This window comes from Saccopteryx leptura, chromosome 2 (genome assembly GCF_036850995.1).
Source record: "Saccopteryx leptura isolate mSacLep1 chromosome 2, mSacLep1_pri_phased_curated, whole genome shotgun sequence".
Classification (NCBI taxonomy): Eukaryota; Metazoa; Chordata; class Mammalia; order Chiroptera; family Emballonuridae; genus Saccopteryx; species Saccopteryx leptura.
In genome coordinates this window covers 378704419-378726617 of record NC_089504.1, presented here as the reverse complement: position 1 = coordinate 378726617, position 22199 = coordinate 378704419, and the positions used below count along the sequence as shown (strand labels likewise).

Genomic DNA, 22199 nt, shown 5'->3' with positions numbered 1-22199 from the left:
TTCCTCCTAACAACCACAACCTACTTACAAGAATTCATGCAAAAGTACAATTGGTCTCACCACCCTACATATTGTAGATTTATGCATGCACGGCTAGACCATCTAGAACAGTGGTAGTCAACCTGGTCCCTACCGCCCACTAGGGGGCGTTCCAGCTTTCATGGTGGGCAGTAGGAGAGCAACCAAAGTATAAATAAAAAATAGATTTAACTATAGTAAGTTGTTTTATAAAGATTTATTCTGCCAAACTTAGCAAAAATCAGACATTAAGTACTTGGTAATTATTATATGCTTTAACTTGCTGTAACTCTGCTTTATAAATTTTATAAAGTAAAGTTACTTCCCTACTTTATAAATCACCACTACTGTGGAACCAGTGGGCAGTTAGAAAATTTTACTAACAGAGATACAAAAGTGGGCAGTAGGTATAAAAATGTTGACTACCCCGTCTAGACATTCTTCCCTTATAAGGTTAAGAGAATCAAGTAAAAGAAGCAGAAGCTATTTGTTAACACTACACTGAATGGAAAATGGTAAATATTGGTGTTCCTATGGCCACCTTCTCTGCATCTTCCTCTAAGTTTTCTCCAATAAACAACTTGTAATACTCTTTTCAGGGTTTTCCCACAATTATGCTATTTTGTGCACTCTACTCTCACTTAGTAATTGTCCTCAATTTATCTTGTGCATGTCAGTCTCTCCTGTTACCCAGAAGGCTGGAACTTATCTTTACTTTGCATTCACTTCCCCATGCAGGGCTGGGCCCACAGCAGAAGCCTAGTTAAAAACAGAACGGAGCAGCCTGACCAGGCGGTGGCGCAGCGGACTGGGATGCAGAGGACCCAAGTTCAAGACCCTGAGCTCGCCAGCTTGAGCGCGGGCTCATCTGGTTTGAGCAAAAGTCCACCAGCTTGAACCCAGGGTCGCTGGCTCCAGCAAGGGGTTACTCGGTCTGCTGAAGGCCCGCGGTCAAGGCACATATGAGAAAGGAATCAATGAACAACTAAGGTGTTGCAACGCACAATGGAAAACTAATGATTGATGCTTCTCATCTCTCTCCGTTCCTGTCTGTCTGTCCCTGTCTATCCCTCTCTCTGACTCACTCTGTCTCTGTAAAAAAATAAAACATAAAAAAAAGTAAAAAAACAGAACGGAGCAAAGTTTAAAAAAAAAAAAAATTTGATTTGAATCACTGGGATCCTCAAATCTCCTTTGTTTAGACTTCTTCAAAGGAAAATCTTTAAGTACTGGGAAAAAACATGTGAAAGGGAACTCCAAGGATGAGTATCGGGACCAAATTAAAGACATAATTTCATGTGTCATTAACACCCCCCCACACACACACCCCACCCCAGTAAGCAGAAATCCCACAGTACAGGTTTTAAAGTAAAGTTCTCTGTATTGAGATGAGCTGGCCCTTCGTAATTCACGACACTACTGTACAGGGGCAAAAATACAGGTTTGGGGATAGTTTTCAAGAATTTGAATGCCTGAGTCCCCCCACCCCCGACACCCCGATTAATTTACTTCTCTGGACCTCTGAGTCCTTATCTGTAATTAGTATTGTTCAGATTATAACAGTTCATTCCCACCTTCCTCCCAAGCCCCAATTCTTTTCTATGACAGGCCCAGCAACGTGTTGTTCCTTCCAGCTGCGTAAAGGAAACACTGCCATTTTTATCTCCCCAATCTGTTTCACTGATGTTTATACACATAAAGGAAAATTAACTGCAGCTGTTTTATGACAGCCTCTTTGTTATGCTCACTGAACTAGGATAACGCCGAGAGGTTATTAGGCATTGTTCTGATGAAATCTAATTTATAGCCTATTAGATGCCACTTGGGCTTGACTCTGAGGCTAAAGGAAGGCTCAGAGGTTGAGTTACACCACTGAGCCTGCATTGTGACCTAAGACACTCACCATGACAGGGTTCACCAATCCAAAACTGACCAGGTGACAGACAAGTTTGCAACACCAGGCCATTGAATAACTTCAGCAATCACCTTACTGCACGTTTGAGGAAATGGGAGGCCCCTAGGGGAAAAGTGACTCACAGAAGACTTGTCTTTGCTTATAATCCAGTGAACAAAGGTCCATTAAGGCCTTTGCTCCTAAAATCAAGTTGGACCAGATCTAGTAAACTAAACTGTTCACAATCCACGTCTGCCTCTACTTCAGCCTGTAATTTTGAGGGGTTAGGTTGGCCAGGATTAAATCTGATCAAAACTTGTTAGCTGCTTAACACTTTTAAAAATCAAGTTTGATTCAAAGGTGAGAAGACACCCCCCCCCCCCCAACCAGGGCAACTGACAGCCAAACTCTTCTAGTTAACCCTCAGCCCTCACTAAGGAAACAGCAAATGAACCTGGTATGAATTTAGCTTCTGAGGGCATCTTTTGCATTTCCACAGGTTCAGAATTACACTACACTACTGCAGAGTTCCAAATGGATACTTTTGTTCAAAGTGGCCATCTTCATAACCTCAATCACTTGGGATAAACAAGGTAACTTTTAGTTTATCTAAAACCCAAATTTTGACCAGCATTACCCATTAAATCCAATTTAAAAAGCCTGAAATTTGAGTCCTATGGAGTATCCAATATTTGGGATTCATCCTCCCACTTTTTCTAACACTTCCGTCACATCAAAAATTAGTTTGCTACCTGTAGTTTTATGGCTAGGAGTGCTATGTAGTAATTTATGAACCTAAAAAAGGCCCAAATTATAAATCCTCCCCACTTCCTTTTATATTTAAAACCTTCCTTAAGTATTTGCTCCAGTTAATAATCTGTAATTGACAAAACAGAAACTATTATGTAAGTCACTTAGGCCAGAAGTAAATCCTGACCTTATAAAAGGTGAATTCAGACAATTGTATGGTGCCAATTTTAAATAGTTTTATTTAAGACATCGCATTTTCCACTTTACAATAACAGTGCTTATAAAGTGCATTATTTCCTTTCCCTGTGCACACAGTCCGTATTCAAGTATTGAGAATGCCCAGTTATTTAACTATACAGCAGTTCAATTTTTTAAAACTGCCATAGAATTTGCTACAAATTTGGGTCCTTAAATATTTTATGTGGAACAATGCTCAATCTATGCTCAAGGTTGGCTTAATCAACCTCTTCAATGGTGGGCCCAGAAGAGGCACCACCAGATGGAGGGGCTCCACCACCAGGGAAGCCCCCAGGCATTCCTCCTGGCATGCCTCCTGCACTCTGGTACAGCTTAGTAATGATCGGGTTGCAGACTTTTTCCAACTCTTTCTGCTGATGTTCAAATTCTTCCTTTTCTGCAGTCTGGTAAGAGAAACAAAAAAATCAAGTAAAGTTCATGCCTGATGCAAAAGACATTGAACAAGAAGTCTGCTGTCACAACAAACCCTACACGTTATCCCTTGGGTCACTCAGACATCCAAGGAAGGAAGCTAATTGCCAACACAATGAATTCTGGTGGAAACCGCGAATGTGTGGTCCATTCATCACTGTGACCCTACCCACTTGTAAACCCATCTAAGCATTTACTAATGTCCTATACCTACACCTCAACTCAACTTTAAAAAATTACAAACCTGGTTCTTATCAAGCCAGTTGATTATTTCATTGCACTTATCAAGAATCTTCTGTTTGTCATCGTCATTGATCTTGCCTTGAAGTTTTTCATCTTCAACAGTTGCTTTCATGTTGAATGCATACGATTCAAGTGAATTCTTGGAGGACACCTTGTCCCTCTGCTTCTCATCTTCAGCTTTGTACTTCTCGGCCTCCTGGACCATCCGCTCAATGTCTTCCTTGCTCAGGCGGCCTATGGAGTTAATTTAAGCATGGCCTGTTAACATTTGAAACCTACAATTGGAACTCCAATAGCAGTAAGTAACCTCTTGGCTAAATGTCCTGGGAGGTGGGAGGGTGCAGCAGGAACATTCGGGACATGCAACCGTTAAGACCCAAAGCATGCCCTAAAACCAGATGGCACTGCTACAATGAAGTTGAACTTACCTTTGTCGTTAGTGATGGTAATCTTGTTCTCTTTCCCTGTACTCTTATCCACAGCAGAGACATTGAGGATGCCATTGGCATCAATATCAAAAGTGACCTCAATCTGAGGAACGCCACGAGGTGCAGGAGGTATGCCTGTGAGTTCAAACTTGCCAAGCAGGTTGTTATCCTTGGTCATGGCACGTTCACCTTCGTAAACCTTGGAAGAAAACAAATTACTAGAGAATTACAAGGTTCCTGTATTACAATGTTCCAAGTATAAACTCAATTGAGGAAGACTGATCGCTCAGACATCCAAGGAAGGAACTGACCAACATGAGACTTCTGGTGGAAACTACGAATGGTTTTGGAATCCATCATCACAGCGGTCCAAGCCTTCCCTAGTTTTACAGAACCTCAGTATGTCAGACCAAGGTGAAAGAAACGTACCTGAATGAGCACACCAGGCTGGTTGTCAGAATAGGTAGTGAAGGTTTGCGTCTGCTTGGTAGGAATGGTAGTATTGCGCTTGATGAGGACAGTCATGACTCCACCAGCAGTCTCAATGCCAAGGGAAAGAGGAGTGACATCCAACAGCAGCAAATCTTGAACATTTTCAGATTTGTCTCCAGAGAGGATGGCTGCTTGGACAGCTAGAGTAAAAAGTTAAGTTAGAAAAAACCTGCTGCAAAACTATTTTTTTCTTTAACAAATCTCAATCGCTCAGACATCCAAGGAAGTCATACTATCATTAGCTAAGCTTTTAGTGGAAACTACGAATGTTTAAGAATCATTCATCACAGCGAGTCAGTTTAAGCCTAAAAGGCCACCTTTTTAAAATTGTTCAAACTAGGACAGAGAGATTACCTGCACCATAAGCAACAGCCTCATCAGGGTTGATGCTCTTATTCAATTCTTTTCCATTGAAGAAGTCCTGCAGGAGTTTCTGAATCTTGGGGATACGGGTAGAGCCACCCACCAGGACAATATCATGGATTTGGGACTTGTCAAGCTTGGCATCTCGAAGTGCTTTCTCTACAGGATCCAAGGTGCCACGGAAAAGGTCGGCATTTAATTCTTCAAATCGAGCACGGGTGATAGAGGTATAGAAGTCGATTCCTTCATAGAGCGAATCAATCTCAATACTGGCCTGGGTGCTGGAAGAGAGAGTGCGCTTAGCACGTTCGCAGGCAGTACGAAGGCGGCGGACAGCCCTCTTGTTCTCGCTGATGTCCTTCTTATGCTTGCGCTTGAACTCTGCAATAAAATGATTGACCATTCGGTTGTCAAAGTCTTCTCCACCTAAGTGGGTATCCCCAGCTGTAGATTTGACCTCAAAGATTCCATCTTCAATTGTGAGAATTGACACATCGAAAGTGCCACCTCCTAAGTCAAAGATCAGCACGTTCCTTTCAGCTCCCACCTGCCATTAGAATAAAAATGTATTAACTTCCTACCTACACTTATTTCTGATGGCTCAATTTTTTATTGAAGCTTAACTAATTCTTAAAGCAACTCAGGCATTCATAGATCACTGCATACCTTTTTGTCTAAGCCGTAAGCAATAGCAGCAGCAGTTGGCTCATTGATGATTCTAAGTACATTGAGACCAGCAATGGTTCCAGCATCTTTGGTAGCCTGACGCTGAGAGTCATTGAAGTAAGCGGGTACTGTGACGACAGCATTGGTTACAGTCTAGGAATAGAAAAACAAAAAATTAAAGCCAAACTACTGCAGTCAGTTCATAAAAACTTTGGTAGTCCCACAATCACCACCTACTTGAATACACTCAAAATACAACAAGTAACAAAAAACATTCTGATGAAAATAAACAGGAAGGTTTTGACAAAAACTTCTGGATATTCTTGCTCAGAACCCACACTGTCCACCCACCAGGAAACCTAATATCTAGTGTAGCAATCTCCAGCTACCTCTTCTCCCTGAACCACGTGGCCTGAAGCTCATAGCTTAACGTTCCATGCCTCCCAGGACTTCCCCACAGCAGGTGCTCCCCAGGCCAGCATGGCCTATGCTCCCAGAAACCCACTCCCCTATCTTGGGCGCATGCCAGCGACAGCTGCTCCTTCCAAGAACCTGGGAGGATCCTAAAGGCACTCACCTTTCCAAGGTAGGCCTCTGCAATTTCCTTCATCTTTGTCAACACCATGGAAGACACCTCTTCTGGATAGAAACTTTTTGTCTCTCCCTTGTATTCTACTTGGACCTTGGGTCTGCCAGCATCATTCACCACCATGAAGGGCCAGTGCTTCATATCAGATTGGACAACAGCATCATCAAATCTACGTCCAATCAAGCGTTTGGCATCTGCAAAATTTATCAAATTAAAATCTAAATTTTCAAGTTTCTTAATTATAAAATACCTTAGCTCTCACTCAAATACTGACAGCCCAGATTTATAGTAAACGATTTCAACTTCTGTGTGGTCAGCAAAGCTCATCCAAGTTTTCCTGATATCCTGATACCTCAAAAAGTATAGCCTAAGCAAGTTACAAAGGGTTATGGCTCAAATCTACTTCATTTGAGCTCTTAAATTTTTTTTTCCAACACTCAGGGCTTTCCTGGCTACTTTTAAACTTGAATTTCTCAAATTACATGTTCCTAGCCTAACTTAATTAACTCATGCCTTAATTAAACTTTAGAGACTTACCAAAAACAGTGTTGGTAGGATTCATTGCAACTTGATTTTTTGCAGCATCACCGATCAATCGCTCGGTGTCAGTAAAGGCGACATAACTTGGGGTGGTTCGGTTTCCTTGGTCATTGGCTATTATTTCCACTTTTCCGTGCTGGAAAACACCCACGCAAGAGTAGGTGGTGCCAAGATCAATGCCAACTGCAGGTCCCTTAGACATGGTTGCTAGAAAGAAAATTGAAGCACTTACAAATATTTCCTTTGTTAAAAAAGTGAAATCATCCCTGTTAGATATGACTACTAAAGTAACCCCCCCTTGAACACGACCCCTGCGGGTGTAACCACGCGGGACGATCAGAGAAAATAAGGTTGCTGCATCGTGGGTTGCCCTGCCAAACGCAGCAGAGCCCGCCCCTGGCTAAAGCGAGCATCTGCCCGGAGGGTCTGCGTCACTGACGACCACGTGGCCTGAAGCTCGGAGCGGAACCTTCCATGCCTCCCACGCTTCCCTACAGCTGGCGCTCCCCGAGCCAGCGTGGCCTGTGCTCCCAGAGCCCCCTTCCTATCTTGGGCGCCTGCCAACAACGCCTAGTCCTTCTAAGCCAGGAAGGAACCTGTCTGTATAGGAGCAGGAGCCGAGCCGGACCGGCAGCTGGAAGACGCTCCACCTCCGCGCCAGGAGGTGGACGCCGCCCTTCCGCCCCCTCCCCGCCGCCGCGTGCGGGCGGATGGCGGCACCCCCGGCCCACCAGCCACCCCGCTACAGCCCCGGGCGCAACCTCCCCGCACCCGAGCTGCCTAACTATACACAGCACTCCCCGCACACGGCCTACAGCAGCCGCTGGGAACCCCGGCGGCACCGCGAACCCGCCGGCCTGGCCGCACCCCACCTTTCCTGCCAAGCTACCACGGCTTCCAAGGACAAGGGCCTTACCGGGAGTACACGGACTGCAGGCAAAGACACTCTTCTGGACAGCTGCCCCCTCGTTCAATGAGACCGGCTTCCGCCCGCCGCCCTGTCTCTTATAGCCTGCCTCAGAACCTTCCAGAAGGGACCCGCCCTGCCGGCTGCCCATCAGAGCGACCTCGGCCAATGAGCGCGCGACTGCCTTCAGGAGCCCCAATGTCTAACCCGCTCGGCCCGAGCCTCGCCCCATCCGTCCCCATTCACTCCGCCTCGCGATGACGCACTCACCGCAGCGTTCTGGAACTTTCATTCTCGCCCCCGCGGTCGGAGCGGCCCCGGGGAAAGGGCGGGTGGGGCCGAGGGAGCCCGCGCGCGGGAGTCCTCAGTTACCCCGGGCGGGGGAAGGGCGCGGCCGCTTCTGCGCCTGCGCCCCCAAGGGCACCGGCGGGCGGTAGGAGGGCGAGCTGGAGGGGGGTGAACCCCCGGACCAACCAATGACGGCGTTCTGGCCGCGATCGGGACCGGGCGGTACCCGGGGAGCAGGGCACAGGGCATGAAGGGAGGGTCCCGAACGGCAGCCGGGAGAGGAGACGGAAGTGGAGCTAGGACAAAATGGCCGCGAAGGTTGTCGCGCCCCTCCCCCATGCGGGACCTCGTTCGGCGCCCCCCGGTCCCCACCCGGGCATGGCGGATGGCGCGCCGGCCCCCCCCAGCTTCCTGGACCCACGTTTCGCTGCTGGCGTGCCCTCGGGCTCGGGCTGACCCCAAGGGGCCGGGGCGCTGCTCGGGACACTCACCTAGGGGCCCCCAGCTCTGGGGTTTGGGGGGCCGCCAGGCCCGCACGCGCCGGGTGGGACAGGTTAGCCAGGTAGGCCCCAGAAGCTCCACTTCCCCGCGGCAGCTGGAGGCCGGCAGCCCCGGCTGCAGAGGTCCAGGGACCTGAGTGCTCACACTCATCCCGGCCCGTTCCCCAGGACTGGGCCCTGGGTCTGGACACTGCGAGCCCGGACCCCTCAGCCACTCCCCACCGCCCGGTACAAATTCGACCTCTGGGCCGGGCCTCTCGGTTATTTGGAAAAGAAAAGACAGCGAGTTTGTCTGGGTGGGGGAACCAGGCGTCAGAAAGCCAGGTTCCTTTGGCCTCCGTGTCCTTGGGTTAAACTTGGGAGTCTCTTCTAAGTGAGGTAGTATCCTTCCTGCTTTGACTTTTATAAAAAAAAAAAAACTAAGCGAGGTGCTATGCAGAGACGGCATAAAAACAGAACTGATCAAGTGCACAAAACACAGTGTCTAAAATTTTAGGTTGTGTATGCGGCAGGTACTTCGGCCTCGTCATTCTAAGAGCCTCTCTGTGTCTTGAATACAATGTTTTTTCAGAGAGGCAGGGCACCTCGTCCTTGTCAAAGCCGGTGTAGCCTGGAGGCAGATCCAACCATTGATTTTCTTTATTTGCCTTTTTTTTTTTTTTTTTTTTGGGGGGGGGGGGGGTGTTGGCTTGATTCCGTGGAGGCATATACTGAACTCTTGCCCTCTCAAGAAATTAAATTGATATGATGATTTGACAAGGTGGTGCTTTCATTTGTTACTTCATTTAATCATCAAAACAACTTCCTGAGGTATATATTATTCATCCCTGTGTTAGGAGAAAAATGAGTTTCAGAGATGTTCTTTGGGGGTGATAATCAACTAGCTGAGCTACAAACCTAGCTCCCTTGATTCCAAATTCTTTGCTCTTTTTGATTAGTTTTACATTGTGTAACTTCCTTTTGAGAAACACAGGAAACGAGCTCCAGGAAGATGGGTGCTGTGGCAGGCTCCTTTCACTTTCCCTTGGAACCTGCAATTCCCACCCAATTCGTTGAGTACAATCAGTCTGTGAACTACACTTTGTATTTTGCAACCAACTTCTGAACAGCCTACATTTTAACCATTGAGCCAGGTGGTATTGCACCAAATACCAGTAATTGAAAAAAAGCCAAACAGATAACCTCTGATTCTAGTCACTCAAAATGCTTCTAGGACTTGGACTGTGTTCTTAGGAAATAGAATGATTTTGAATTTATATATTTAAAATTCAGGCTATTACAAATGTCTTTCTTCACCTTTTTAAACACACAGGGTTTCAAACACATTTAGTTTCTAAAATTAAAGTCTGGACAGGCAGTGGAATAGTCTGAGGCCAAGGGTTTCTGACTGGTGGAAAGGGTTATGATGAACAGTTTTGAATGCTTGTTTCATGCCAAGTACTCTTCTAAGTGCTTTGCATATATTAACTCATTTAATAACCGTGAATTTTTAGGCCCTGGTCGGTTGGCTCCGTGGTAGAGCGTCGGCCTGGTGTGTGGAAGTCTCAGGTTCAATTCTGGGCCAGGGCACACAGGAGAAGTGCCCATCTGCTTCTCCACCTCTCCCCCTCTCCTTCCTCTCTGTCTCTCTTCCCCTTCCGTAGCCAAGGCTCCATTGGGCAAAGTTGGCCGGCGCGCTGAAAATGGCACCATGGCCTCTACCTCAGGTGCTAAAATGGCTCAGGTTGTAACAGAACAACGCTCCGGAAGGGCCAAGCATCGCCCCCTGGTGGGCGTGCCCGGTGGATCCCGATCCAGTGCATGCAGGAGTCTGTCTGCCTCCCCCCCTTCTCACTTCAGAAAAATACAAAAATAAAAATAACCGTGAATTTTTTTCAGACTTATTTGAACCCCTTAGTACTTTACCTAGGCATAAAATATTTGCTTAGTAAATATTGTTGTTTTTGTCAAGACCTCAAGGGCAAGAACTCTTCATGAACTTAGGGACCCGAGTGCTCACACTCATCCGGCCCGTTTGGTGTCTCCAGGACTACAGCCTCTTGCCTGTGAGAAGAACGCACGTGGTATATGTGTGACTGAAATCAATAGACAATAGATCATAATCAGTCTGAGTTCTTTGTCCTTCAGCTGGCAGAAAGCTAATGAACAAATTTCCAGGGTAGGTTATATGAGCTTCAGCCTCTCCTACAGTATCACCTTATTTATTTTTTAATTGCTGGTACAACAGATGCATCTGTATTAAATACTTGTTTTTGTGATCAAAGTTCCGGTTACAAGGCAACTTAGAAATTAAGATTGAAATATAAAGAGCTTAACAGAAATGAAGCAAAATTTTGTATTTTGGCAACAGCAATTCTGAAATTGTTTTTATACAGGGTAACAACAAAGGCATCAATTTCATTATTTTACAATTTTAAGTTTGGTTTATGTATTTTATTGAAATGTTTACTCTCTAAACATTCACATGATCCTGTATCTTCTCCCTACAAACATGTTTTTCTTCTACTGTTACTTGATCCTTGGTTTGTTTCATATTCAAGAATCAAATTTATTTGACTTACAAAGTTAATGGAATGTGGTTTGAAACCAGTACTGGTTCAAACTTTATCTTAAGCCCAGAGCTTGTCATATCTGACCCCAAAAGCCTTACTCCCAAGAGAAGTGCACTATTATTGCTAAGACTTTAGCACCTTGTCTCAGAATCTCAAGCCCTAAAATTTCTCAGATTTTTAGGTAGCTACCAGTTTTGTGACTTTTTCATAGATTTCCAGTGTGAATAGATTTCCAAAATAATCTGGATTATTCAGCTGGTATTTTAGTCTTATGATAACTAGATGTTTATATATCCTAAACATTCTTTTCATGCAGAGGGGACTTATTCCTACTTTCAAAGGCATGGGCAGGAAACCATAGGTTCAAAGGTAGGAAATGATTAGAGCAAAATTGCTAGTGATGGTAGAGCTGCAGCCTCCATAGTTACTGTCTTTCTTTGGCTCAGGTACTCTGGGAATGAGAATTTTCAGTATTATACAGCAGAAGTGATACATTGCTGTATACCACTACCAGAATAAGTAAAGTAAAGGATGTTATATTTTACAATGAGGCAGTGTTAGTGTAAGAAACATTCCAAATATGTTGGCCCTCTTAAACTAACACCAGACAGTGTTTGCACTACTTTCTCAATGTCTTTTTTTAGTAAGAGTTTATTTTGAGCCAAATTGATGACATATACTAGGAAGCAAGATCTCAAATGCTCTCTCCCTTGATGTCTCTTATTTCCCAACTTTTTTTAGAGTAAGACAAAACTCAGAAGAAAATTTTCACCCAAGGATAAACCCCTATTTCTTAAAGGGCTTGAGAAGGAAATGATTTGCACTATCTGAGGACACTGTTGTGAGAATTAACTGTAGACATGAAAAACCAGAGAAATGGGGCGGAATCCCAGATCAGCATTTTCCCTTTAAGCATCTTTATTTCCATTTTACCATATTCGGCTTTACTCTTTCTTTTCTACAGCTTGCTGCCCTTTTAATAATAAATTATTTGCTCTAGCAATCATCTGTTGACATTTTCACTAGGGCCCCCAAAGGGCTATTTCAGATTTTGAATTCTTGCTGTAGGATGAATTTGAGTAGCAGAGTAGTCAAAACTATCTGCTCACAAAAATTAGGGGATATTTCCAAATGAATATGAAGCTATAAAACATCCCCCTAATTTTTGTGAGCAGTATATTAAAAGGGCAACTTATTGTATTGGAGGCTGCTGTTTGTTTAATTTTTCAGACGTCTTTCTTCTTCCATGAATCAGCTTTTCTGAGAGCTGTCCTGGTAAATCATTTCTGCTAATTTTTTTCCAAGATGTTGACAAAATGTTACCAGACATTAATTAACCCAGACCAATCCTGCCACTCACTAGTTATCCTCGCCATCTCTCCCCTAAACGTTAATTCCATTTCCTTGTAGTCTAGAGCTAGACATCCTCAGAGACTCAGCTGGTAGAGGACTGAACTTCTGGGTCACTTCTCAGGCAGGAATGATTTTGACGTGCTTGCAGTCCCATTAGGAACTGTTGGCAATTCCTGAGCTTTCTGATACTTGAAGGCCTAGAATCATTAAAAGTCCCAGGTTCACATCCTTTCTCTAAAATGAATCAAATAGAGAAAGTGCCAAGTTTGGCATGATTCTAAACTTCCTTATGCCACTCGAAGAAAATTGATCTAATCTTCCTTCCTAGTCTAGTCAGTCTTGAAATTCTGGTTTTGTATGTTCTCAGAAAGACTAATGGTATGTAAGATGATCTTTCAGCATCTTTAAAAGAGCGTTTCCTCTGTAAGAATTCTTTCTAAGGACATTGTTAAATGACATATAGTGAGTGTTCTCTTCCTCCAATGTTATCCATCAGCGAAGTCCTTAAAGACATCTGATTTGAGGGGAAACCCACAATTATTCCAGTATACATTTCTATTATTTGTCACTGACCCTCTGAACATTAAGATGAAAAGTTTTTCACAGTTCCTTGTCACACATTTTGGACTCCTTTTTTTAGTTCTCTTATGGTTAAAATAAGTAGAGGAAAATTAGTGGTGGTTAAAGCGGGAGTCACTCAGTTATTCTTCTCTGTCCCTTGTTATTTCAGTTCTTCTTGACATTAATATCCAAACGTTACGTTAAATGAAGTCAAGTAGAATAGAAGAGACTTTTCCTTTTTTGGAGTTCCTCAGAAGCAGTAATCCTGGTACATAGTGCAGAAATGTGTAATATAAGGCTGTGGGTTCTGTTTGACTCTCTGGATAATCACAGTAATCCAATAGGTTTGCAAAAAGGCATAGAAAATTTATGAACAAGACCTCATTTCTTGACAGTTGTGAAGTAGTGATTAAAAAAAATCTCAGGTGAGAAGTTTTACGAGGGGTCACTTCCCCTTTCCTCAACCTTTCTCCTCACAGGTCCTGGTCAGGAAATATGCAGATGAAGACCCCTACTTTCCCCCACGCTTGTCTAAAGGCAAAACGAGACGCCTTTTTGGAGATGATCAGCTTACATCCTTTTTCTGATTTGGTGTGTTGTATAAGAGTGCTCACTGGAATCTGTTCGGTGCAATGCTCCCTGCTACGTAAGTGACCTCTCACGTGATTCGAGGGGATTGTGTGGCTGGTGACTGAGCTATAGTGACTAGAAAAGTCCTAAGATTCTGACTCCTAGGAAAGCATGGGAGCCCAAGTCCACTGTAATTCAGACAGTTTGGAAAGGTCGGCTCTGGTTGGGGATCATGCTGGGTGTGGTTTCTGCTTTGCTCAAGGTAGCATGGTGGACTTTCTTTGGTTCAGAGCCCCTGCCCTCTGGCCCCATGAGGCTGTAGGCATGGGTGGCAAGCCCTGGCCGGGGCGCCGCCTCGCTGGACAGTGTCCGCTGGCTGCGTGAGGCGCTGTTTGCGGTGGAGCGGGTGGTGGAAGAGCCGGAGTGGGAGCTCCGAGAGCCCGAGGAGGAGGAGCTGGGCTTCACCAGGCGGGCCTTCGGGGCTTCCGCGTCCTCTCTGAGGAGAAAAAATAAATTCCACAAGCTGTAAATCTCAAGTAATAGCATTGGAAGGCAGTCGTTTAGGGAAGCATGGAGTTCTCCGTTTTCTGAGACTTAATGTTTGGCACAGGCAGATGGGACATGTGTTACTCTGGGAGAACGTGCAGTCACCACTGAGATGGTGAGACTCCCCTTGAATTGGGGCTGTCTGCGTAAACCCTTTCATGGCTCGTAGGTCATGCCTGGTGCCCTTTCTAAACAGAATTCAGTCAGAAGTAATGTCAAGTTGATCCCTTGTCTCTGTTGAGGAGAGAGTTTCACAATAAAGTCCAGGTCAGCCAGACTTTTCTGTCCTAGGCTGGAACTCTAACTACCAGAATAATCCTTTAAACAGATTCCTGGTTAAGAGAAAACAGGACATGTATGTTGGCTGGTCACTACGTAAAGGAAGCCTAGTGAAAGGGGAGATTGTGGAGGGAGGTTACCGAATTTCATTAGGTCGCTCTTCTTCCTCGTATCTCTTTTTGTCTTTCCTTCGGATTAGCAGCCACACCAAGAGGAAAATCAGCAGCACTCCGGCCACCATGCCTGTCACTGCTCCTGCAACCATGCCAATGCTTTGTACATCTGTTTTCTCAGAAACAAAAAGCAGAAATGAAATGAAACATAAGCTAGTAAAATACACGAACTTAAAAACCACAAACCCTGCACTGGATGAGTATTTCCAGATCTTTGTATCTGCCTTCCTGAGTTTCGCATTTACCACTCTTATGAATGACTATCCCTCTTGATGTGGAAGGGTAGTATAATTTGCCATTCCAAATATGTGTCTTTGCTTTTAAGATTATTTTAAGCTGATTATTTTTGAGAAACTGCAAACACAGGAAAAGCTCTGAAAACAGTAGAAGTTACCCTTTTGAAAGGGGAATTTACACACATAAAGGAAATCTCCATTTAATCCCGTCCTAGATGTAGTAAATTTCTTTAGGGAACTGGTAAACTCACACATAGTTGTGAATATAGCTTTAACTACAACTGTTAAATGGTCCTTGCAACTGCTGAACTTATTTTAGTGATAGCCATGTTCTTTTGGAAAGAAAGATTTTCACCTTGACCTTCCTCTTACTCATGCTTACACACGTTTACACTGAACCACAATGCAAAAAACCCAGAAAACAACCCAGACTATTTGGATATACTTACACTTCACAGTGACTCGCACCACACAGCTTTCCTTCCCAGCCTCATTGCCTGCTGTGCACTGGTAGAGTCCGGAGGAGGACATGGTGAGGTTCTGCAGCAGAACGCGTCCCGGGTTTTTGTAGTCTACACAAGCAGAAAGAATGACAGGAATTCCTTTAGTGACAGGGTCTAGGTTTATTGTTTACTGTATTACATCATTGACCTAAGATTCTCTAATACAGTTTGGTGAGGATGAGATAGATGATAGAATCGATTCCATTTTGGAATGAAGGAAGAAAGTGAAACCTCAAAAGTAATAGAAGGTTGTGAACATTTACGGGATACTAACCAAGATAATTAGATACAATGGATTTTTTTTTTTTTTTTTTTGTATTTTTTTGAAGCTGGAAACGGGGAGAGACAGTCAGACAGACTCCCGCATGCGCCTGACCGGGATCCACCCGGCACGCCCACCAGGGGCGGACGCTCTGCCCACCAGGGGGCGATGCTCTGCCGCGACCAGAGCCACTAGCGCCTGAGGCAGAGGCCAAGGAGCCATCCCCAGCGCCCGGGCCCTCTTTGCTCCAATGGAGCCTTGGCTGAGGGAGGGGAAGAGAGAGACAGAGAGGAAGGAGGGGGCGTGGAGAAGCAAATGGGCGCTTCTCCTATGTGCCCTGGCCGGGAATCGAACCCGGGTCCCCCGCATGCCAGGCCGACGCTCTACCGCTGAGCCAACCGGCCAGGGCCGATACAATGGATTTATATGGTACATTTCTTTCTAATGTCTTTCACCACTTTTACAATCCATTTGAGGAAAGAAAAGACAATCCCAGTTTATGGATGAAAAGTGAAGTACAAAGGGGTTCAGTAATGTATTCAAGATCACATGGCGAGTTGCTGTCAAAACCAGATGTAGAATTCATGGACAGAGTAGTGTCCTGTTGCTCAGTAGAGTGGTAGATGATTTACCTCTCCTAGATTTGGGAGGCAGAGAGTCATTGTCGCTCTCCTTCTCCCGGATTCGCTGCCAGTGGTACACAATGGGCTGAGTGCCAGAGGATGACTCACACTGCAGAGTCAGGTCACTGCCTTCTGTCAGTTCTCCTTCCAGCTCACACTTGGGCTTGGATGGTCTCACTGACAAAAAGCAAACAAACAAACAAAACAACGACTCAAAGATCCATACAGGGTAGAGTCAGTGGAAGAACTCTGTCCTGTTGAGTTGTTTCTTCAGCTATCCCTCTGGTTAACTTTTGAGTGGGGATTCAATAGCCTTTACCTAGTTACCTAGCCATGTGCTGCATCACCCCCAGAAATACACCCACCTCTATCCCTTGCACACACATACACCTAATTCCACCTGCTTCCAGTGGTGCTGTTGTCATTTTCAGAGGCTGCCACAGAAACTACATCATTACTTCTCAAAGAAGAAACATTTAATTGGAAATTTTAGGAAAATTGAGTGTGGTTTTACTAATACTGAAACAGGGATAGAAGTTTATTAATTTGGAAGATATTAGGCAGAACTTAGTAGTTCCTGTTTAAAAAAAGAAAAGTGCGGATCTCTCTGGAGCACGCCAGTGCCTTTATCCTCTCCTGCCAAGGCGTGTTTTCTTCCTTCCTCTCTCCTAGGCTCCAAGGCCCTTCTCTGCCTCTGTAACCTGTTTCTTTGGCCCACACAGTCCAGCTGGCTCACTTCTTCCATGGTGCACTTCCTCTGTCTCTAGGACTTTCTAAATAAACTTAGGCTTATAAAAAATAAAAATAAAAAAGAAACATGAATTTGAACCATATCTGAGAGATTTAAGTTAAATATAAGGATATCTTTCAAATATTAGATGATATTTAATTTTTTTAATGGGCTACTTATGGGAAATTGTGATTTTTTTTCTTTTTCATTATGGATAAAATATAGAACATACACAACTTCTTCCCAGGGAGCTGGAGTAGATAATCTCCGAATGTATAATTCAAAGTACTGAACAACTCAGTAGTGAACACAATACAATATGCAGATGGTGTATTATAGAATTGTACACCCAGACCTGTATACTTTTATTAACCAATGTCACTCCAATAAAGTCAGTTTTTAAAAAGTGCTGAACAAGACGTTTTGTAGCTCTGTGATGCATGTGGCTGTCCATCACACAGACTTTATTAATAAGATATAGGCATTTACCTTGGCACTCTATCTTACCTAAGACTTTTAAGACGACATGGCTCCACACATAGCGCCCTGAATTCTTCACCTTGCAAGTGTACTGGCCCTCATCACTGGGCTTCAGAGGCTCAATCTGCAGGGAGGCATCTCCTGCCAGGAAATTGGATGCAAAGGCCACTCGGCCCTTGTGTTCCTCAGTCAGGTTATTGTACACATGATGGCTGGAGTAAGTGATCACCTGTGGGATAGACCAAGGCAGGGTCAAGCAGTGTCATCTCAGCCTCCCTCTCCTGCTGAGGAATGGGCATATTCCCAGTGGAACACGGCAGTCAAGCATAGGGCTGATACTGAGAATCTCAGTGACCTCTGTTCTAAATCAAGTTTAAAATACAGTATCTAGGCTTTGCTTTTCCTTTTAAGAATAATAACACTGCACCTGACCTGTGGTGGCAGAGTGGGTAAGGTGTGGACCTGGAATGATGAGATCACTGGTTCGAAACTCTGGGCTTGCCCGGTTAAGGCATATGCCAGAGGCAACATCTGTGAGTTGATGCTTCCTGCTCCTCCCCCTCTTCTGTCTCTCTCTCCTGTCTCTAAAATCATTAAAATATAAATCTGTAGTCCTCCAGCCTGCTGGGAACTACCAGTGTTGCATGAAAAAACTGCTCAAGCCACAAACTGTTCTCAGGAGGGAGAGGCAGTCAAGAGAGACTGACCTCCTGAGTCTCCTTCTCCCAAAGCTTTTATTGATCAAAAGCAGACAAAGGTAACAGGACTACAGGACAGGGAGATCAGGTGATAAAGGGAAAGAATGACTAATGTACTTCTTGCTGACATGGAGAAAAGGCTAATTTTGGTCAGTACATTCTTTTTCTTTTGTTAACTAAGAAGCACAAAGGGAGGGGCAATCTATAAATCTCTAGGCTAATTTCCTAAAGCCCATTCATATGCATTCCTTTGTGTTTGCACAAAGGTCGCCCACACAGTTCCTTGGTGTTCACATCCAAGGAACCTATTTCCCTGTGTTTGCAACAGAGGATTATATTCACATCACCATTCACACTCAGGGCTTTTTAACTTAATCCAAGTTATAGAGGGTTCAAGATCAGATAGGTGATTCCCCACAAAAATCTTCAAAAAAACCCCACAAAATAATAAGTCTGACCCTGTTGTGGTACAGTGGATAGAGCATTGGCCTGGGACCTAAAGGACCCAGGTTCAAAACCCCAAGGTTGTCAGCTTGAGCACGAGGTCACTGGCTTGGCTGGAGATCTCCCCTGCACCCTCCCCCCAGTCAAGACACATGAGAAAGCGATGAACAGCTAAGGTGCTGCAAGGAATAATTGATGCTTCTCATCTCTCTCCCTTCCTGTCTGTCTGTCTGTCCCTATCTCGGATCTCTCTCTGTCTCTGTCTCTCTCTGGCTAAATAATAATAACACCTCATATTTAAATAGCATTTTAATTATAAAATAATATTTCATTAAATGTTCAGAAAAATTCCATTTTATAAGTAAGGGATTTTAAATTTGAGTTACATCATTACAGCTAAATCAAGGAAAGAAGGAAATGCATAATAAGTATACATAATGGTAGAGGACAGAGGATAAGGATGGGGAGCAAGACTTACCCTCCCCTTTTTTACTTTTTGCATACCCTTGCAAACTTTTGCACAGCCTACCACTTGCATGCGATGTACTCAAAGTACATTATAGTCCTTGTGCTTGGTGCTTTTATATCTAGTTTCTCACACAACTTTTCCAAGTAATCATTGTTCTCAATTCATACAGGTAGCAGAACCCGAGTTGAACACATCCATCTAAAGCCATCCAGTTCATTGTTCTGGTATACCACCGTTACTTTTCTCCCCTTTCCTTTTCTATGTGTATTCATTTCACTACTCATTAACGGCTCTTTCCAAAAGTTCTTACAAAATCTTTTTAGAGTCCAGTTGAAGGGATTAGAGAGGTAAGGAGTAGAAGTTAATGGTTAAAAGTCAGTTCTATACTGAATGTCAACTGCAACTGACAAAAAAAATTCGGGGGGGATAAATGGTGTTGGAAGGAGACTTGACTTGGGGTGGTGAACACAATACAGTATACAGGTGATGTATGATGCACATGAAACCTATATAATTTTATTAACCAATGTCATCCCAATAAATTCAATACTGAGGGCTTCACTGTTTGGCTTTTTAAAAAATTTATTTACTTAAATTTCATTAGTAAATTAGGTGGGAAAAAATTGTGTTCTTTCCTTCCATGAAATACACATGAGCTGCATCTCTTTGTCTTCTCAGGTGGCGAAACCAAAGTTTAGATTTTCCAAAGAAAAAATAATAATCTTGATTTTTACTCAATTTTCATCCATCTGCATCACAACGTTTAGTTCTTGAGCCCCTTTCTGGCTCTCGGTCCATTACCTCATTTCTGTTACAGTCTCTCCTCATGTGACACTGGTGCAGAGTCCCGGCTGGATAGCTCGGTTGAGCTCACCCCTGCTTTTTTCTCAGGCACGTACCGTACTTTTTTTCTTTTAAACTCTGGGGGCTCCCATGGGATTTGCCATCAGGGGAACAGCGGGCAGCAAAACCCCTGAAACTGTATCCAAGGTCCTTTTTCTTTGACTTTTCAATCAGCTAATAGCAGCCCCGCCTAGGCTCTCCTGTTGCTTCTTCCATCCTAAGCCCTTCCTTGTTTCACTATTCCCGGCCTAGGGAATAGCTGTAATAAACGTATGCTCAAATTTAAAAAAAAAAATGACACAGAGAAATGCAATCTGGAGCAAAGAAAAAATATCTTGCTTAGTCTGAGTGTCATACAGGGAAGAGTTCATGAGGAGTTAACATTGCTTTTGGATTTAGAAGAAACAACAGGGCCCTGGCCAGATAGCTCGGTTGGTTAGAGCATCGTCTGGAAGCACAGAGGTTGCAGGTTCAATCCTGTCAGAGCATATACAGGAACAGATTGGTGTTCCTATCTCTCTCCCTTTCTCTCTCTAAATTCAGTAAAGTAAAGGAAAAAAAAAAAAAGAATAAGGATTCTTCATGTGGAGGGATGGATAAAAGGGAGTTTATAAGTGGGAAAATGTAATGGGCAAAGGCCTGTAAGTACCAAGAAAGCATAACTCATATTTAAAACAGGGAAAGAATGTAATCTGATTGCAGTAAGGTACGGGAGGTGGATTAAAGAGGGATAAGATTGGGCAGGGAAAGCAGAGATCATTTTGAGGACACTGGTCTGAATCTGGCCATCATGAAAGGTGTTGGGGAACCATTAATGGTTTTCTTCACCAGACTGTGGGGTCCTCAGGGTAGAAACTGTGTCTTATTCCTGCTTGTTTTCGAACTCCACAGGCCAGCGAGCTCAATAAATATTAGCTGAAGAAACAGAATATGCAGAGAAAGGAGAAGAGGGTGGTAAGGGCAAAACACATGAGACTGAGAGTTTTATATAACGAAGACAGAAAGGATGGACATGTTATTGAATGGCTCCGAGTCTTTTCTGAGAGCATTTTTAAACAGTTGCAGAGTATCATGTGATTGAGGCTGGCGTTCAGGGCTTAGATAGAAGTGAAACAATTTAAAACCGCTGCAGCCAAAATATAAGAAGAAGAAAAAAGGAAAAGGAAAGAGAAACAAAAAAAAAAAGATTAAAATAAAAATAAATAACACAGCTGCAGCCAGCAATGGGCTCTGCAGATTCCCATGTCCCTGTGTGCCTTTGTTTAGTGCCCTTCTGTGTATCTGGAATCCTGCCATCATCTCTTTTCTCCCTGCCTCTAAGTCTACTCATTTTTCAAAGCCTAACTCAAATGCCACCAACTTTTCTGTGGAAATTAATACATGAGGAAAATTACACTCTTTAATTCATTTCCAGAAAACCTGGACTCTAAGCATGAAGATACTATTCAGAAGGCAGCTAGCTCTCTGTGGTGTCTGTGAGGAGTTGGGTCCAGATTTCAGGCCGGGGTAGTGAGAGATCCTCTTTTTTATGTATATAAAGTTACTATTGTTTAAAATTTATTTATTTTAGAGATAGAGAGGGAGGCAGATAGAGAGAGACATCAATGTGTTGCTCCAATTTATTTATGCATTCATTGGTTGGCCCTTGTATGTGCCCTGACCATGGATCGAACCAGCAACTCTGCTGTAGCAGGACGATGCTCCAACCAACTGAGCTACCTGACCAAGGCAAGAGATCCTCTATTGATAAGGAGGAAAATAAAATCTCTTGAAACCTGCTCCCCCAGCCCTGACACTCTGTTGCCTCTCAGTATATGATTTTCCCGTTCAACTTACTGAGTCCCTCCATTAGACTATAACGGGGCTACTGGGCAGAGAACTAGGAGGAATGTTTCCTTCTGCCTGGAATGTGGGGTAGAGGGAAAATGGAGAATGGGGGTATGTTCACTGGGACAGAGCATTCAGGCTGCTCCCAAAGGCTAAAATGAACTCTTCCTTTTCCTTTTTTTCTCTAAGTGAGAGAAGGGGAAATAGAGAGACACACTCCTACATGCTCCCCCACTGGAATCCGCCTGATAAACCCCATCTAAGGCCAATGCTCTCAACCAAGCTATTTTTAGTGCCTGAGGTGGGGGCTCCACAGAACCATCCTCAACATCCAGGGCCAATGAACTCTAACTAATTGAGCCATGGCTGCAGGAGGAGAAGAGAGAGAGAGAAACAGAGAGAGAAGGGGAGGGGGAAGGGTGAATAAGCAGATGGTCGCTTCTCCTGTGTGCCCCGACCAGGGATCGCCAGGCCAACGCTCTACCACTGAGCCAATGGGCCAGGGTAAAAAAACTCTTCAAAGATATTTTTCAGAAAATTGGTAAGCATGAACAGTTAGAGAATTTTTAGGAGATGAAAGAAAGGATAGAAGAAAGTCATCTCCCAAAAGTAAGGCTGGAATATATTCTAGTGAGAGGAAACAGACACAGGAAAATACATGGGACATTTGACAGCATGAAATATTATGAAAATAATAGAGCAA

General features: G+C 44.0%; 2 protein-coding genes, 1 long non-coding RNA gene and 2 other non-coding genes across 6 annotated transcripts in view; 1 reads left to right on the top strand and 4 right to left on the bottom strand.

Moving 5' to 3' along the window:
- Positions 1–2873: 2873 nt before the first annotated feature.
- On the bottom strand, positions 2874–7725 carry HSPA8 (heat shock protein family A (Hsp70) member 8). Its single transcript, XM_066365303.1, has 9 exons — positions 7569–7725; positions 6650–6859; positions 6101–6306; positions 5524–5676; positions 4849–5404; positions 4432–4634; positions 4003–4201; positions 3576–3808; positions 2874–3303 (listed from the first exon to the last, which is right to left on the bottom strand). The coding sequence occupies exons 1-9, from the start codon at positions 7708–7710 to the stop codon at positions 3118–3120; spliced, it is 2088 nt and encodes a 695-aa protein (XP_066221400.1). The 5' UTR covers positions 7711–7725; the 3' UTR covers positions 2874–3117.
- On the bottom strand, positions 4285–4370 carry LOC136396393 (small nucleolar RNA SNORD14). Its single transcript, XR_010749681.1, has one exon. It is a non-coding gene; the product is annotated as a small nucleolar RNA SNORD14 (small nucleolar RNA).
- LOC136396392 (small nucleolar RNA SNORD14) lies at positions 4701–4787 on the bottom strand. Its single transcript, XR_010749680.1, has one exon. It is a non-coding gene; the product is annotated as a small nucleolar RNA SNORD14 (small nucleolar RNA).
- Positions 7726–12110: 4385 nt separating the features above from the next.
- CLMP (CXADR like membrane protein) overlaps positions 12111–22199 on the bottom strand; it is a 105220-nt gene continuing 95131 nt past the window's right edge. For both annotated transcript variants that reach the window (XM_066365306.1, XM_066365307.1), the window contains exons 4-8: positions 17243–17444; positions 16015–16182; positions 15067–15189; positions 14349–14490; positions 12111–13879 (exon numbers count right to left, since the gene is read on the bottom strand). In XM_066365306.1, coding sequence (XP_066221403.1) covers positions 13579–13879; positions 14349–14490; positions 15067–15189; positions 16015–16182; positions 17243–17444 — 936 coding nt within the window. In that variant the 3' untranslated portion in view covers positions 12111–13578. The remainder of the gene's footprint in view (positions 13880–14348; positions 14491–15066; positions 15190–16014; positions 16183–17242; positions 17445–22199) is intronic.
- Positions 13376–22199, top strand: part of LOC136392754 (uncharacterized) — a 42991-nt gene continuing 34167 nt past the window's right edge. The window contains exon 1 of the long non-coding RNA XR_010748978.1: positions 13376–13459. This is a non-coding gene — a long non-coding RNA (uncharacterized lncRNA). The remainder of the gene's footprint in view (positions 13460–22199) is intronic.